Consider the following 16,427-nt stretch of genomic DNA (forward strand, 5'->3'; position numbering starts at 1 on the left):
TCTAGTAAATCAGATGTTCGAAGAACAAATAGGAAAATTAATGGAGGTTTATTTTGACGACATGTTAGTTAAGTCCCTGCGGGCAAAGGACCTTTTGAAACATTTGCAGGAAATCTTTGACATATTGAGGAGATACAATATGAAGCTCAACTCGAAAAAATGTGCATTCGGGGTCGGATTCGGAATATTCCTTGGGTTCATGATGTCCAACTGGGGGATTGAGATCAATCCCGATAAAATCAAAGCTACAGAAAACATTATCGTGGTGGACAATGTTAAGGCTGTTCAGAGGCTAACCGGGCGTATAGCTGACCTGGGCAGATTCATAACGAGGTCCTCAGACAAAATACATTATTTCTTCTCAGTATTGAAGAAGAAGAATAACTTTACTCTGACCCCAGAGTGCAAACAAGCTTTGGAAGAACTCAAACGGTACCTTTCGAGTCCACCACTACTTCATACTCTAAAGTCGGATGAGCAGTTGTACCTTTACTTGGCGGTATCTAAGGTGGCGGTAAGTGGAGTCCTAGTCTAGGAAGAGGAAGGTATGCAATTTCCTGTTTACTATGTTAGTAGAACTCTAGGCAAGGCCAAAACAAGGTATCTTTATCTGGAAAAATTGGCGCTCGCTTTGCTAAGAGCCACTAGAAAGTTAAACCATACTTTCAATTCCACCCCATATGTGTCATGACGTCTTACTTACCGAGGAACATCATGCACAAGCCCGAGCTCTGGGGATAGTTGGCCAAATAGGTAGTCAAAATTAGTGGGTACAATATCAAGTATCAACCCCGAACCGCCATCAAATCATAAATTTTGGCAGACTTCGTAGCCCACTTTACGAGGGCCTTAAAACCCAAAATCGAAAAGGAACTATTGTTAACTTCGAGGATTACCTCGAGAGTTTGGACCCTCTTTATGGACGGTGCTTCAAACGCAAAGAGTTTCAGGCTCGGCACCATGCTGAAACCACCTACAAGTAACATAGTTAGGCAATCTATTAGAACTGTGAAATTGACTATCAATAAGGCCAAATATGAGGCCATGATTGCAGGTCTCGAATTGGCTAAAAGCCTTGGGGCTGATGTGGTCGAAGCTAAGTGTAATTCCCTCCTTATGGTAAATCAAGTCAATGGCGCGTTCGAAGTAAAAGAGGAATGGATGCAAATGTATTTAGACAAGTTGTAGGTAACGCTGCATCAATTCAAGGAATGGACCTTGAAATCCGTACCCCGAGATAAAAATAGAGAGGTCGATGCCCTGGCTAACTTGGGATCATCGGTTGATAAAGATGAATTCAGTTCGGGAATAGTCGTACATCTAATGAAGTCGGTGGTGGAAGAAGGCCATGCTAAAGTCAACTCGACAAGTTTAACTTGGGATAGAGGAACAAATACATAGATTATTTGAAGACTGAGAAGCTGTCGCCGGATCCTAAAGAATCAAGAGCTCTGCGTACGAAGGCAGCTAGGTTCAGCCTGTCCAAAGGGACTCTATTAAGAATAACATTTGACGGCCCACTCTCCATATGCTTGGGGATGGGAGATACCGAATATATCTTAAGAGAAGTTCACGAAGGAACCTGCAAAAACCATACGGAGGTGGAATCTTTGGTTTGGAAATTAATCATAGCCAGCTATTATTGGATTGACATGGAGAAAGATGCAAAAGGACTTTGTACGAAGATGTGATGGCTGTCAGAGACACACACCGATTATCCAACAAACTAGAGAGCTACTCTATTTGGTCTTGTCCCCATGGCCATTCATGAAATGGAGAATGGACATCGTCGATCCCCTACCACGGGCACCCGGTAAGGCTCAATTCATATTGTTTATGATCGATTATTTTTCTAAATGGGTCGAAGCTCAAGCATTCGACAAAGTCCGGGAAAAAGAAGTCATTGACTTCATTTGAGACCACATAATATGCCAGTTCAGGATATCAGCCGAGATCGTGTGCAACAATAGGAAGCAATTCATCGGCAGCAAGGTAAACAAGTTTTTCGAAGTCCACAAGATTAAAAAGATACTATCGATACCTAATCACCCTAGTGGGAATGGATAGGCAGAATCTACAAACAAGACCATACTCCAAAACCTAAAAAAGAGGTTGACCGATGGCAAAGGAAACTGGAAGGAAATTCTGCTCGAAGTCCTGTAGGCATGCCGTACAACTTCGAAGTCTAGTACGGGGGCCACCCCATTTTCATTAGTTACGGTGCCGAAGTATTAATACCGGTTAAAATGGGAGAATCAAGCCTCAGGTTCCGAGATGCGGCCGAAGAATCAAATGGGGAGGACATGAGCACGAGCCTAGAACTATTGGATGAAAGGCGTGAGGCCACCCTAGTCCAGTTGGCCGCTCAAAAATAGCGGATAGAAAGGTATCACAACCGAAGAGCCAACCTACGACACTTCAAGATCGGGGACTTGGTGTTAAGAAAATTAACATAGCATACAATAAACTCAAACAAGGGGAAGTTGGGACTGAATTGGGAAGGACCATATCAAATTGTCGGAATTACCGGTAAAGGCTCGTACAAACTCAAAGCAGGAAACGGTGCACAACTACCGAACAACTAGAATATGATGCACTTAAAGCCGTATTATTGCTAAGGTACAATCACATTTACTTTTTTATAATATTATGAATCAGACTAAAACTTGCAGGCAACAACCAAAGGAGAATGTGACTATTAGGTCTGAAAGCACGTGCTGCATTTTTGTTCCCTTGAACAGGTTTTGACCTAAATGGGTTTTTCGACAAGGTTTTTAATGAGTAAATAGTAAATCATGCTAACTTAGATTCGAAGGCCGGTCTTAAATCGGAGCCAATGGATGCATCAACAGTTTTCGATCCCTCTCAAGATCGACCTCGAATACTGGGGGCCATCACCCTCTGGTTAAGGTTCTTATTAAGGAAAGAAGGAAACTTTGTACTTGAATAGCTTAGGCTCAGTGGTTAGGACTTATTGTAAGGGCCAAATGGTTAAGTGAACCATGCCCACATAGGCCACCTTAGCCATAATACACGTTTTCGGTCATGCACTTTACACATAGAAATGAAAGAAAGTTTCCACCTTTCTATTACGCATTTTTGCTTAAAACACAAATACTAAGGGCCCAAGGACTACCCCTATTCGAGGACTATCGAGCCTAAGGGCTACCCCTATTCGGGGACTATCGAACCCAAGGGCTACCCCCACTCGGCCACTATCATCCGAAAAAAGATCGGGCAACTCGGGATACCAAATCCCGGAGGAAATAAACCTATTAGGTAATGCCTAAACACAAAAGACTACGGTCGCCCTAAAAAATGGCTCAGAGATGTTCGAAGCTCGTAATCAGAATATAAGGCGTTCATAAAAATTCAAAACATGCTAAAAGGTTACCCTCAGCAAAAAATCGTCTAAAATCACTCAAGCATCTTGCAAAAACTTTCGGTCGCACCGAGTTTTCAAAACCTCGAGCAAATAAAGTTGCATCAAAGTCAGGCTCTGTTCAGACCTCTGAAAAATAAATGACTTATTACTTTATTTGATTATACGCTAAGGCATTAGAGATATTTGTAAGAATAGAAATTTTGAAAAGATTCTAAAAATGTAAAGACTTGAAATTGCCAGAAAGGGAAATTTTATATATTCCAGAATTTATTTACATAGGTGCAAAAAAATGGCCTCAAAATAAAAAACATACACAAGACTAAACTAAAAAAGTACTAAGGCATTCATGTTTGATCCTCATCGGGGCCCAACTCGTCGCCAGAATCGTTGGAGCCTTTGGATCCCTCAGAACCCTCGAAACCTTTGGCACCTTCAGGCTCGGAAAGTTTTTTCGCCTCGACCTCAAGATTTATCGTTTCCATGATCCCAGCCGATAGGTCAAAGCCTCGAGCTTGAATTTTTTCGAGGGTATCCCTTCGTGACAGCCGCATCATATATTCGGCATTGGTATTCAGGCGAGACTCGGCTGCTTCGACATCGGCCTTGTATTGGGCCATCATCTCCTCAGCATCAGTAAAGTTTGTCTCCAACTTGGACTTTGTTACCTCGTACTCTTTACCGAGGGTGTCCCTCTCTGCGATAGCCGAGCTCAGATGTGCTCGGAGATCATCATTCAGCTGAGCCCGCTTGTCAGCTTTCCCCTTCACCACACGTAGTTGAACATCTACTGATGTCAGCTTTTCCTGGGTGGTTTCCTTTCCTGAAGCCAGCATATCCATTTTGCTCTTCCACCTATCGTCCATGCCTTGGATCTCATTCATCTCCTTTCGGAGTTGATCGATCTGGTAGATCTTCTGTTGTACCTGTGAGATTTTGTCATTAGCCACTATGACTAGTTCCTTATTTCTAATTTCAAAGACCTTTACCTTTTTGATTAGTTCGGCATATTCCTGTCTCAGAGCCGATACTTCCTTCTGAGCCCTATCCAGCTCTTCCTTAAGGTCCTTGACGGTCCTGTCTTGTTGCTCGTTGAGGAGCTTGTACATATCCTTCTTTCGAGCCTGCTCATTAAGCTCGAGCTGATTGACCTCGATACGGTACCGGAGGAAGCTCTCGTGGTGAATTACCAAGGTTTGCAATACAACAAAAGTCATGAGAAATATAAAAATCTAAGTAAAATAAAGGAAGATGTGATAATGTTTTACCTGGTTCAGTGCCTGTTGTGCCTCATTGAAAAGTCATGGCATGTCCACTTCGTTCATTTTTACCTGGTCCTCCTTGGTCACCAACAATCGGAGGCAGCTAGCTACTCCCACTGGAGTAGATAGAACCTCGAGCATCCTCCGGGATAGCAACAATAAAGCTCTCTTATGACTAGGGTCCACACTCAGAGCGGGAAACTGACTAATCAATTTTGGGCTCGAACTCGGCCCGCCAGCTTCCGAAAACATATCCATCTTCGAGACATCCAGGTTGCCCAAACTAGAAAAATCTTCCAAGGAGGATGAGTCCACACTATCAAAGAAAGAATGAAGGGGGTCGTCCGCGCTATAAAACCCTTCATTGGACTTCTCTTTTCCTGATTGGGCTTCTTCAAGCATGGACTCGATGTAGGAGAGCGTCTCCAAAATGTCTATTACATCGGGTGCTTCTTTCGGGGTGGAGCTAGCGTCTCGGGAGGTCCCACCCCTCGTCTCTATATAGGCCTCTTATAATGATCCGACCGGTCTTTTTGCTTTCTAGAATCCTGTTCCCGTAAATAAGACTCCCCGTACAAGCTTTTCCTATTTCATGACTTACAGGGATAGTTAGTTCGGGATTTGGAAGGGTTCGGGTTGAAATTGGAATACTTGGTTCCCTAAGTTGACCTTAAAAGGCTAAGTTTGACTTCGATAAATATTTTGAGTAAACGACCTTGGAATTGAGATTTGACGGTTCTAATAGGTTTGTATAATAATTTCGGACTTGGGTGTATGTTCGAATCGGATTTTGGATGACCCCGGAGCGTTTCGGCGCCTACTAGTGAAAGTTGGTATTTTGGATGAATTGCATAAGTTTTGGTTGAAGTGGATTTTTTTTGTTATATACATCCCTTTAGGATTCCGAACCTGGGAATAGCTCCGTATGGTGATTCTGTACTTAGAAGCGCATCCGGATGTGGATTTGCAGTTCCGTAGGTCATTTCGGGGTCATTTGGCAAAAGTTAGAAATTTGAAGGTTTTTGGGAAGTTTCACCGAGAGTGGACCTTTTGATATCGGGTTCGGACTCCAATTTTGGAAGTTGAAGTAGGTCTGTAATGTCTTGTGTGAATAATTTGAGGTTAATCGGACGCGATTTGATAGGAATCAGAAGTGCGGATGTGTTTTAGAAGTTGTGAGTTTTCATGATTTGATTCAAGCATTTTGGTGTTCGATTCGTGCTTTTAGATGTTATTCCGACGTTTCGATCGCGCCAGCAAGTCATATGATGTTTTAGACTTGTGTGGACGTTTCCTGTAAATCCCCGAGGGCTCGCGTGAGTTTCGGACGTGTTCAGATAAATGAGAATCTTCAGTTTTTCTGGTTTTTTTGCTGGTTTCTCAGGTACCACAAATGCGAGAATTGGTTCGCATTTGCGAAACTCGAATTTGCGAGAAAGGCTTCGCAATTGCAAAGAATCTTGGTCAAGGTAGGACTCACATTTTGATATTTCCAGCTGCTTTTGCGACCATCCTCCTTTCGCATTTGCGAATATTTGGTCGCATTTGCGACCTTGACAGTCGGGGCTCAGCTTCGCATTTGTGAAGATTTTGTCGTATTTGCAACCTTCGCAATTGCGACACCTACGACCTATGCAACATCTTTTAATGTAGGACTTAGCTTTATTTCCCTCATTTCCCATTTGTTCTTGGATGATTTTGAGAGCATTTTTTAGAGGGGTTCCATCAACATCAAGAGGTAAGTGATACCTATCAATTATTTAGCTAAATATACGAATCATAAGTAGATTTAACATGGAAAATGGTGGGATTTATGGTATTTTTTAGGAAAACATAGGGTTTTGATAAAAATGAGATTTAACCACGAAAATAAATATGGAATGGGGTGAAAATTATATATTTGAGTTCGTGAGGCTATGGGTAACAACTTTCTTCGAAAAAATTTTAGAATCTGGGAACGTGGGCCCGGGGATAAATTTTAGGAACTCTTCAAGTGGGATTGGCAATCACTCTAATTGTTAGGGTATAAACTTTTGAACATGTATTGACTATTTTATATAACATTTGACTAGTTTCGAGTCATTTGGCACCGAATTAAGGTTTGAAGTACAATTATGGACATGAAAGTAATCTTTGAGACGAGGTAAGTCTCTTTTCTTACCTTGTAAGAGGGAATTAACCCCATTGGTGAATTGAATTAATATGTGCTTCTAATTGTGGGGGCTACATACGCACGAGGTGACGAGAGTCCATATGTAGCTACTAATTAAGCTTATATTTGGGTAGTCATAGGTTTAGACCATACGTTGTTGACACCGACACTTGATTATGCTTATTAATTACTTTGAATATAGTTGAGATTGAGGATTTCAACATTGAAAAGTTTCCAATTTGACTTTCTTATTTTTGGAAAGAATTGAGGAATATTATACTAACTTTGAGAAATCTGTTCACTCGCGTCGCAAGTATATTCTGCGAGCGAGGTAAATTCCACTACTCTCATGGGAGCGGGTTGTTCGTCTCGACAAATTAATAGATGCATCTATGGTTCGTGTCGTTCGACCCTCGGTAGTGCACACAATATATGTATATGTATACAACATAATTCGTGCGTAATAATATTTGGAGCCCAACTATATTTTATATCATTTATTGGCTTGAGAGGTTAAATGATTAAATGATGGAAGTTGATCTGAGACTTATTATCGGTGAAAAAATTGTTTATTTATTTCTTGTTATTGAGTTTTATTATTATTTACATATCCCATGCTTATTTAAATTTTATTATTTTATTATTAGCCATAGTAAGTGTCGAAGTCGACCCCTCGTCACTACTTCTTCGATGTTAGACTAGATACTTACTGGGTACGTGTTGTTTATGTACTCACGCTACACTTTTGCACTATCCGTGTAGGATCTGAGACAGGTGCATCTTGTTATCATCCCAGTGTGCACTCCTGATTCCTCCGAGACTTTGTGGTGAGCTGCTTTTTGAGCCCATTCCGCAGCACTTGAAGTCTTTTTGTTGCATTTACTTTCTGTCTACTTCATTTCAGATAGTAGTTTAGTATTTTTTTTGTACATTTTACTAGTAGCTCATACACTTGTGATACCATGTCTTGAAAATTTTACTAGTAGACACATGATGATTTTGGGTATTAACATATCTCACTTGCTTTCAAAAATATTTCTCTCTCATTTTATTAAATTCTTACTTCCTGTTTATGCACAAATTAAAAATTAGTTAATTCTAAAATGTAAAAGAAACAATCATATGGTTAGTTCACTGTTGGCTTGCCTAGTGGTAACGTCGGGCGATAACGTAGGATTTGGATCATGACAACATGGTATCAAAGCACTAGGTTCACGTAGGTCTCACAAGTTATGACCAGGACTAATAGAGTCTTGCGGATCGGTGGGGAGACGTCCGCAATTATCTTCGAGAGGCTATAGGGTGTTAGGAAACTACTCTTTCTTCATATCCTATCATGTAGTTGATGTTATACTAAGTATATTTCTCCTATTCTGTCACACATGGTGAGAACGCGCACGACGGATGTTCCAGATCCGGGAGGAGCTACTCTCCCTATTGCTAGAGACCGAGGTAGAGGCCGAGGGAAGGTACCGGCCTGAGGTAGGGGACGAGGACGTCCCAGAGTTTTCCCATGCTATGCCACCAGCGAATTAGGTAGAGGATTCTATTATCGAGGAGCAAGGTGAGGTGCATGTGGCAGAGCCAGCCCCGGTAGATTTTATGTCAGCACCGCTCTTCCAGGAGGTCTTGGGTCATATGTTACGGTTCATGGATACTATAACCCAGGCTGGATTATTGACAACAGACCCTGCCACATCTCATGCTTGAGGGGGAGCATAGACCCCTACTACTCAGGCTCTTGGGCATGCAGCTCCCGTTATCAGACTCCGGGCGCACTACCCGTGGGTGAAGCCCAGCCAGTGGCAGCAGCCGAACCTGAGCCCAAACCAGAGCGTTAGGTGAGCCACAGAAGCTATTGGACAGATGGACTAAGCTACACCCTCCTATCTTCGGAGGGGAGAGACATGAGGATCCCCAAGACTTCATTGATCGGTGCATTGACAGACTGCACAACATGAGTATATTAGAGTCCCACGGGGTGGATTTCACTACTTTTCAGCTGGAGGGCAGGGCTCATAGATGGTGGCAGTTTTATCTTCTTGTCAGACCGGCACGTTCTCCTCCCTTGACATGGGACCAGTTCACACGTACCTTTTTGGATAGGTATATTCCACCCTCTTAGAGGGAAGGGTTGTGGTTTTAGTTTGAGCAGCTCCAGTAGGGTCAGATGTTAGTGACTGATTATGAGGCGAGATTCTCCGAGTTGTCTTGCCATGCACTTATGATACTTCCTACTGAGGCGGAGAGGTACAGAGGTTTGTTGCGGGTTGAACTCGGGTATTCAGGCCATTATGGCCCGAAAGGTTGAGATAGGGACTTCTTACCAGCTAGTTGTGAAGATAGCTCGGAGGATTGAGGGTTATCGTCAATGGGGCCAAGAGTAGATGTCGTGGGACAAGCGGTTTTGTTATTCTAGAGGATTCAATAATGCTACATCTGGGGGCAGAGGTCATTTTTTGGAGGGTTCAACCTAGAAGGCCTAATATCTAGCACCGACACCTACGCGGGGTGCTCCAGTGCGACCCTACTTTAGCGTCATGCCAGAGAGTTCCTACCACCCACCAGATATCCAAGGTTCTTCTAATGGTTATTTAGGCCATCAGGGTCAGACTTTAGGGCAGTAGTCCACCGCTCTAAGAGGTTGTTATGAGTGCGGATATCCTAGCCAAATGAAGAGGTTTTGTCCCAGACTTCGGGGCAAGGCGGTGCAGTAGGGTCAGTAGCCCATGATTACGGCACCAGTTGTCCAACCGCCTAGAGGCAGAGGGCAGGCAGGTAGGGGCTATCCTAGAGGTGGAGGCCAGCCAGTTACAGGTCAGTCAGGTGAAGGCCATCCAATCGACGCTCCAGCTAGATTCTGTGCTTTTCCGACTAGACAAGATGCAGTGGCCTCAGATGTTGTGATCACAAGTATGATTTTTGTATGTGATAGGGATGCTTCGGTACTATTTGATCCAGGGTCTACCTATTCATATGTATCTTCTCTGTTTGCTCATTTCCTGGAGGTTCCTCGTGAGTCCTTGGGCACTCCTATATGTGTGTCCACTCATGTGGGTGATTCCATTGTTGTGGATCGGATCTGTCAATCATGTGTTTTCACATTCTGTGGTTATAAGACTAGAGAAAATCTTCTATTACTTTATATGATCGACTTTGAGGTCATCCTGGGCATAAACATGTTATCTCCATATCACTCCATCCTTGATTGCCATGCCAAGACTGTTACTTTGGCGATGTCAGAGTTGCCTAGATTGGAGTGGAAGGGTTCGTCTGTCAGAGCATCTAGCTGGGTTATCTCTTTTCTGAAGGCTTGACATATAGTCGAGAAGGGTTGTTTGACTTATCTAGCTTATGTTTGGGGTACTAGTGTAGAGGCTCCGACGATTGACTTAGTGCCCGTAGTCTAGGAGTTCTCTTATGTGTTTCCTTCTCACCTTCCAGACATGCCACCAGATCGTGATATCGATTTATATATTGACTTGGCTCCATGTACCCGGCCTATATCTATCCCACTGTACCGCATGGCCCCGAAAGAGTTGAAGGAGTTGAAGGAACAGCTTGAGGAGTTGCTAGCAAAGGGGTTGGTCAGACCAAGTGTATCGCCTTGGGGTGCACGAGTGTTATTTGTGCAACAACTTTTAATGCGGGACTTAGCTTTATTTTCCTCATTTCCCACTTGGTCTTGGACGATTTTGAGAGCATTTTTGAGAGAGGTTCCATCAACATCAAGAGGTAAGTGATCCCTATCAATTCTTTATCTAAGCACATGAATCATAAGTAGATTTAACATGAAAAATGGTGGGATTTATGGGATTTTTGAGAAAAACCTAGGTTTTGATAAAAATGGACCATGAAAATGATTATGGAATGGGGTGAAAATTATATATTTGATTTCGCGAGGCTATTGGTAACAACTTTCTTGAAAAAAAATTTGGAATTCGGGCACGTGAGCCCGAGGATGAATTTTAGGAACTCTTTGATTGGGATTGGATAATCACTTTAATAGTTAGAATATGAACGTTTGAACATGTATTGATTATTTTATATAACATTTGACTAGTTTTGAATAATTTCGCACCGAATTGAGGGTTTAAAGAATAATGGTGGACCGAAAAGTAAGCTTTGAGATGAGGTAAGTCTCTTTTCTAACCTTTTAAGAGGGAATTAACCCCATAGGTGAATTGAATTAATATGTGCTTCTATTTGTAGGGGCTACGTATGCACGAGGTGACGAGAGTCCGTACGTAGCTACTAATTATGCTTATGCCCGGGTAGTCATAGGTTTACACAATGCCTTGTTGACACCGCCATTTGATTATGATTATTAATTGCTTTGAATAGAGCTGAGATTGAGGATTTAAAGATTTAAAAGTTTGCAGTTTAAATTTCTTACTTTTGGAATAAATTGAGGATTTATAATAACTTTAAGGAATCTATGTTCACTCGCGTCGCAAGTATACTCCGCGAGCGAGGTAAATTACACTAGTCTCATAGGAGCGGGTCGTTCGCCTCGGCAGGTTAATAGATGCATCTATGGTTCATGTCGTTCGACCCTCGGTAGTGCACACAACATATGTATATGTATACAGCATAATTTATGCGTAATAATATTTGGAGCCCAATTATACTTGATATCTTTTATTGGCTTGACAGGTTAAATGATTAAATGATGGAAGTTGATTTGAGATTTATTATCGGTGAAAAAATTATTTATTTATTTCTTGTTATTGAGTTTTATTATCATTTACGTATCCCATCCTTATTTAGAATTTCAGTATTTTATTATTAGCCCATAGTAAGTGTCGAAGTCGACCCCTAGTCATTATTTCTTCGAGGTTAAACTAGATATTTATTGGGTATATGTTGTTTATGTACTCACGCTACACTTCCACACTATCTTTGTAGGATCTGAGGCAGGTGCATCTGGTTTTCATCCTGGCGCGCACTCTTAATTCCTTCGAGACTTCGTGGTGAGCCGCCTTTTGAGCCCGTTCCGCAGCACTTGAAGTCTTTCTATTGTATTTACTTTCTGTCTACTTCATTTCAGACAATAATTTAGTATTCTTTTATATATTCTACTAGTAGCTCATATACTTATGATACCAAGTCTTGAAAATTTTACTAGTAGACACATGATGATTTTGGGTATTTACTTATCTCACTTGCTTTCAAAATTATTTATCTCTCATTTTATTAAATTTTTACTTCTTATTTATGCACAAATTGAAAATCAGTAATTTCTAAAATGTAAAAGAAACAATCATGTGATTATTTCACTGTTGGTTTGCCTAGTGGTAACATTAGGCACCATCACGGCCTATAGTAGGATTTGGGTCATGACACCTCTCGAGCCTGAGGGAGGTCGGCCTCACAAATCTCCCCCTCAGGTGTTGCCTGCTCCCCTGGAGGTGTCGATCCGTGGGCGACAAAAATGTCATCTTCTTCCGACTCATCCCTGAGCCAGAGAAGCTAGTTGGAATTTGGCACCGAGGAGCGGGTACTCTTCTTGATCTTACGAGCTACCCTCTTATTTGGCTTCACCTCAAGACCCAGGGAGCCCGAAGATTTTCTTTTCCTTTTCTTCTTTTCCCTCGTGGCAGCCCCGGGCTATCCCGTAACGGAAGGATCAACGAACAAGGATATGTCCTCGTCTCCTTCCAAAGGCCTAAGCTCGGTGGTATTAGGCAAACCTATAAAGGAAAGAAGAAAAGGTTAGTATGATGTGAGTTAGGAACACGGTAATAGCTATTCGAAAGAGAACCTTACCATAAGAACGACCCTCCCATAGACCCTTCGAAAGCTTGCGCCATGAGCGCTTAAAGTACGACATCTTCTTGCAGATGCCTTCAATCCATTCCTTGAGCTGGGAGATTGCATTTGGAACCCGAGCAACAACTGCACAATTAAAAATACGAATGATGAGAAGGGAAATGAATAAAAATTGACACCTAAGGAAAGGCTGCACTTACGAGATATATTCCACTTCTTGGGGGTAGCATGAACTCGGGAGGAATCAAGTCTTCAGTCTTCACTCGAACAAAGCGCCCCTTCCTACCTCGGTCTCGGTCTTTATCGATACTCAAAAAGGGGGCCTTGCTGGCCCGGCGAGTGAGCTTGATTAGTCCCCCTCGGAAAATTAGGGGACTATATAGACGGAGTAGGTGGTCGATGGTGAACCGATGAGACTTGGTGTTATTCACAAAATAATGGAGGAGGATCACGATCCTCCATAGAGACGGATGGATTTGCCCGTGGCACGCCTCGTATCTCTTGCAAATATTCAAAATAATTGGGTCTACCGGGCCCAGTGTGAAGGGTTAAGTGTAAACACTTAAATACCCCTCCATGTGGGTAGTAATAGCATCCTTAGGCCCAGGGACTACTACGTCCTTACCTTCCAATTTATAGTCCTCTCAGACCACGGGAAGGACATATTTGGTAACAGAGCATATATACCTTGATGCTCTTTCACCTCGGTCTTGTTTGGATGAGGGTTTCTCGACTTTGAAGTCATCTGCGATTGAGCAATCCCCGAGTATAAAAGTTTTCATGAGAGGCTTGGGGGCAGGCTCGAGGGTAGATTCCCCAGAGGCAGTCACCCTAGGAGCATCCACCTCAAGAATAGCTACCTCGAAAGCAGTTATCGCGGCGTTCGTGGCTAGGTGGGAAGATGAAGAGGCGGCCTGTTGAGGAACTGATTTGGAAGTTTTAGCCATTGCTATCTGATGAAATTTGAAAATTTGAAGAGAATGTGTGAGGGTTTGGAAAAACAAGTTTGAAGGCTGAACAGCAGGGTATGAGGAGTTGAAGAAAATCTGGGTAAGGACCTAATAACAATTATGAAGATTTGAATATCAAACGAGGAAGATATGAAGGTTAGAAAGAAGTTGACGGTAGCTAGAAAATTCGAAGGTGGAAGCTTGGTCAGAAAGTGGAAAAACAACAAATGGTGGAAGCTTTTATAAGGGAGGCACTCGACGCTTCGCATTTGGAGGCAATCAGTCGATGGTTGACATGTGTCCGAAGCCAGAACGACATGGCTGGTGGGACGTTTTAATTTCTTCCTCATTTCGGTTGTAATGTACGAAGGAAGGAACCGGAGAACATCTGTAGTTTCTCGTCGTTTCAGCAAACCTACCCTCTAAAAAACGAGGGGACTATCTGTATATAGGTAAAACCGGACTTAGTGAGCACCCCGATTTCCCGGTGGGGTCAAACGAAGCAAGGACATAACTACATGAAATCGGGATCGAAGCTAAGAACCTCTCGTACTAAGGCCCGAACGAAGTGCTTACCACCGGGGCCATCGAGACAATGCCCCCCGAATACAGTACGGGCTCCAAGACCTCGGAAGGCACAACCAAACGGTTGTACATGACTAATGAAAGGTCGTGATATCCGCGCCCAACCGGATATCACAGCGAGAATCTCGGTCCGTATCGATAGCAGATCAATGATTAAAGAAAAAGAAGATTTTTACCTTTCCTAGAATTATATTTAGGATAAAACTCAGCTACTATAGGTTTTTTTTTTCAATAGACACATTATAACATGCATATCAAGGCAATAAATATTTATTTTTCTCTGCTTCTAAGGTTATTCAAAGTTCATATTTTTGCTCATAGTCCTTCATAAGTATTTGGCTTCGAACCGAGGGGAGACCAATCACTAAGTATTTGGCTTCGAACCGAGGGTAGACCAATCACTAAGTTCAGACCCGAGCTCGGACCTAACATCGCAACTGGTTTGGTCATTATTTCTATCTTTAATTCACTTATTTAACGTTATTGATCACTTGTATTAAATTAGTCCACATATCCTTAAAATCGCGTATAAATCCAATTGTTACCCATTTTTAAGGTTAAATGAGTTAAAAATATATAATATATGTAGAATTCATGTAATATATGTATAATTACTGTATAATCTATTTATTCTGACTAGGAAAATTAAACTAAATCCGATCGGCTATTTTTATAAAAATTCCTTTATTTTAGGCCATGTGGACCTATGGGCTTTCTTGGCCCATGTATTAATAAGAACGTTTCCAGAAAAATAAAATTTGAAAGGCACTTGTCAATGGAAGTATACTTTTCAACTTTCAAACAAGATTTGCACCGGTTTTTCCACACAGAAACTTTCTTATCTTGGCAAAGTTGTTCCACAACAAAATAAAGACCCGTAGACACTTGCTGCTTTCTAACACGAGAATTTGCTGACAAAGAAAATCAAGAGATTACGTGAGAAGCCCGTCTTCCACATTTAAGAAAATTGCAGCACGATTCAGAATTTAAATTCTATGTATTCAATATTTAAGATTTTTAATATTAAAATTTTTAAAGTTATGGATTCAGACTTAGGGGTACAAAGAAAATCGACAAACCGTACCAACCCGATAATTTGAGTCAAACCGAGAAAAAAAAAACCGACTATGGTTTGGTGTTGGAAAAAAACCCGACCATAATTGGTTTGATTTGATTTTAACCAAAGAAAGTCAAACCAAAACAAAACCAACCCGACATTACATATATAGAAATTTTTAATATATTCAATATATAAATATATTTATTGTGATGTAGTTTATAAATATTTCTTAATTTTTTTCATAATTTTATCTTTTAAGGTATTATTTCAATGTTGGACTTAGAACTTTTGAATGTTCCAATAAGTTTTATAGCCATTAATATTAGTAAATTAAATAATGCTAACAAAAGCTCAACCAAAATCAAATCAATACTAATGCTAAGATATTCAATTCAATACTACGAACGGGAATGTATTGAATATCTATTTTTTGTTTTGCAATAATTTTGGATAAAAATGCATAACCAATTTTCACTTTTTCTTTAGCGTTTAGTCATTTAATTAATACTCCCTTATTAGTCTACTTATTTTTTTACATGATCTAGTACTTTTAGATTATGTTTATTTTTATTATGGCTTTTTAATTAGCAATATTTATATTACATAATTTTATTGTCTTTATTGTTGAATATTTTAGGTTAATGTCATGACACATCTCATATTTTGTATTATTTTCTTGGAAAATACTTTATATAGTTGCATCTTACTAGGATTAAAGAAATATTTTGAGCAAAAGTTATATGTTTTGTTTTACGAAGATTTTACCGAAAAAAATCCAAATTATAACCCAAAAACTCGAGAAAACCCGAGAAAAATCGAGATTGAAAAACTTGAGTTTTATTTGTTTGGTTTGGTCTTTGGATTTAATAACCCAACACAATAGTTTGGTTTGGTATAATTATAAAATCCGAACCAACACGACCTATGTATACCCTTATTCAGACCTACCATTTATTGCAATTTTAATAAAATTTTACACACAAATTTATGCTCCATGTCAAAAATATTGAGTTTAGATGAACTCGGCGGCCAAACTCTACCTCCGCCCCTGTACATAACGTAAGAGTTACTCTTGAAAGTAAATGTAAGCGAATTTAACTGATATACATTGCGTAAAGAAAGTGCCACCGTTACTAAAAGGTAAATTTTATAGAGCAGTGGTTAGGCCTGCAATGTTATATGGAACTGAATGTTGGCCGGTAAAGAACTCACACATCCAGAAGATGAAAGTAGCAGAGATGAGGATGTTGAGGTGGATGTGCGG

The 16,427-nt window shown here is 41.0% G+C and overlaps 1 protein-coding gene across 1 annotated transcript; it reads left to right on the top strand.

Annotated features, from left to right (window-relative positions):
• The first annotated feature begins 9,525 nt into the window (after positions 1 to 9,525).
• LOC138878549 (uncharacterized) lies at positions 9,526 to 10,113 on the top strand. Its single transcript, XM_070158238.1, has one exon. It carries the CDS (start codon positions 9,526 to 9,528, stop codon positions 10,111 to 10,113), a length of 588 nt encoding a protein of 195 aa, XP_070014339.1.
• The last annotated feature ends 6,314 nt before the right edge of the window (positions 10,114 to 16,427 follow it).

Source organism: Nicotiana sylvestris, chromosome 9 (genome assembly GCF_000393655.2).
Source record: "Nicotiana sylvestris chromosome 9, ASM39365v2, whole genome shotgun sequence".
Taxonomy (NCBI): domain Eukaryota; kingdom Viridiplantae; phylum Streptophyta; class Magnoliopsida; order Solanales; family Solanaceae; genus Nicotiana; species Nicotiana sylvestris.

What these genes read in the sequence shown, in the direction of transcription:
- LOC138878549 (XM_070158238.1), top strand. Translation starts at nt 9,526, where the DNA reads ATGATTACGGCACCAGTTGTCCAACCGCCTAGAGGCAGAGGGCAGGCA.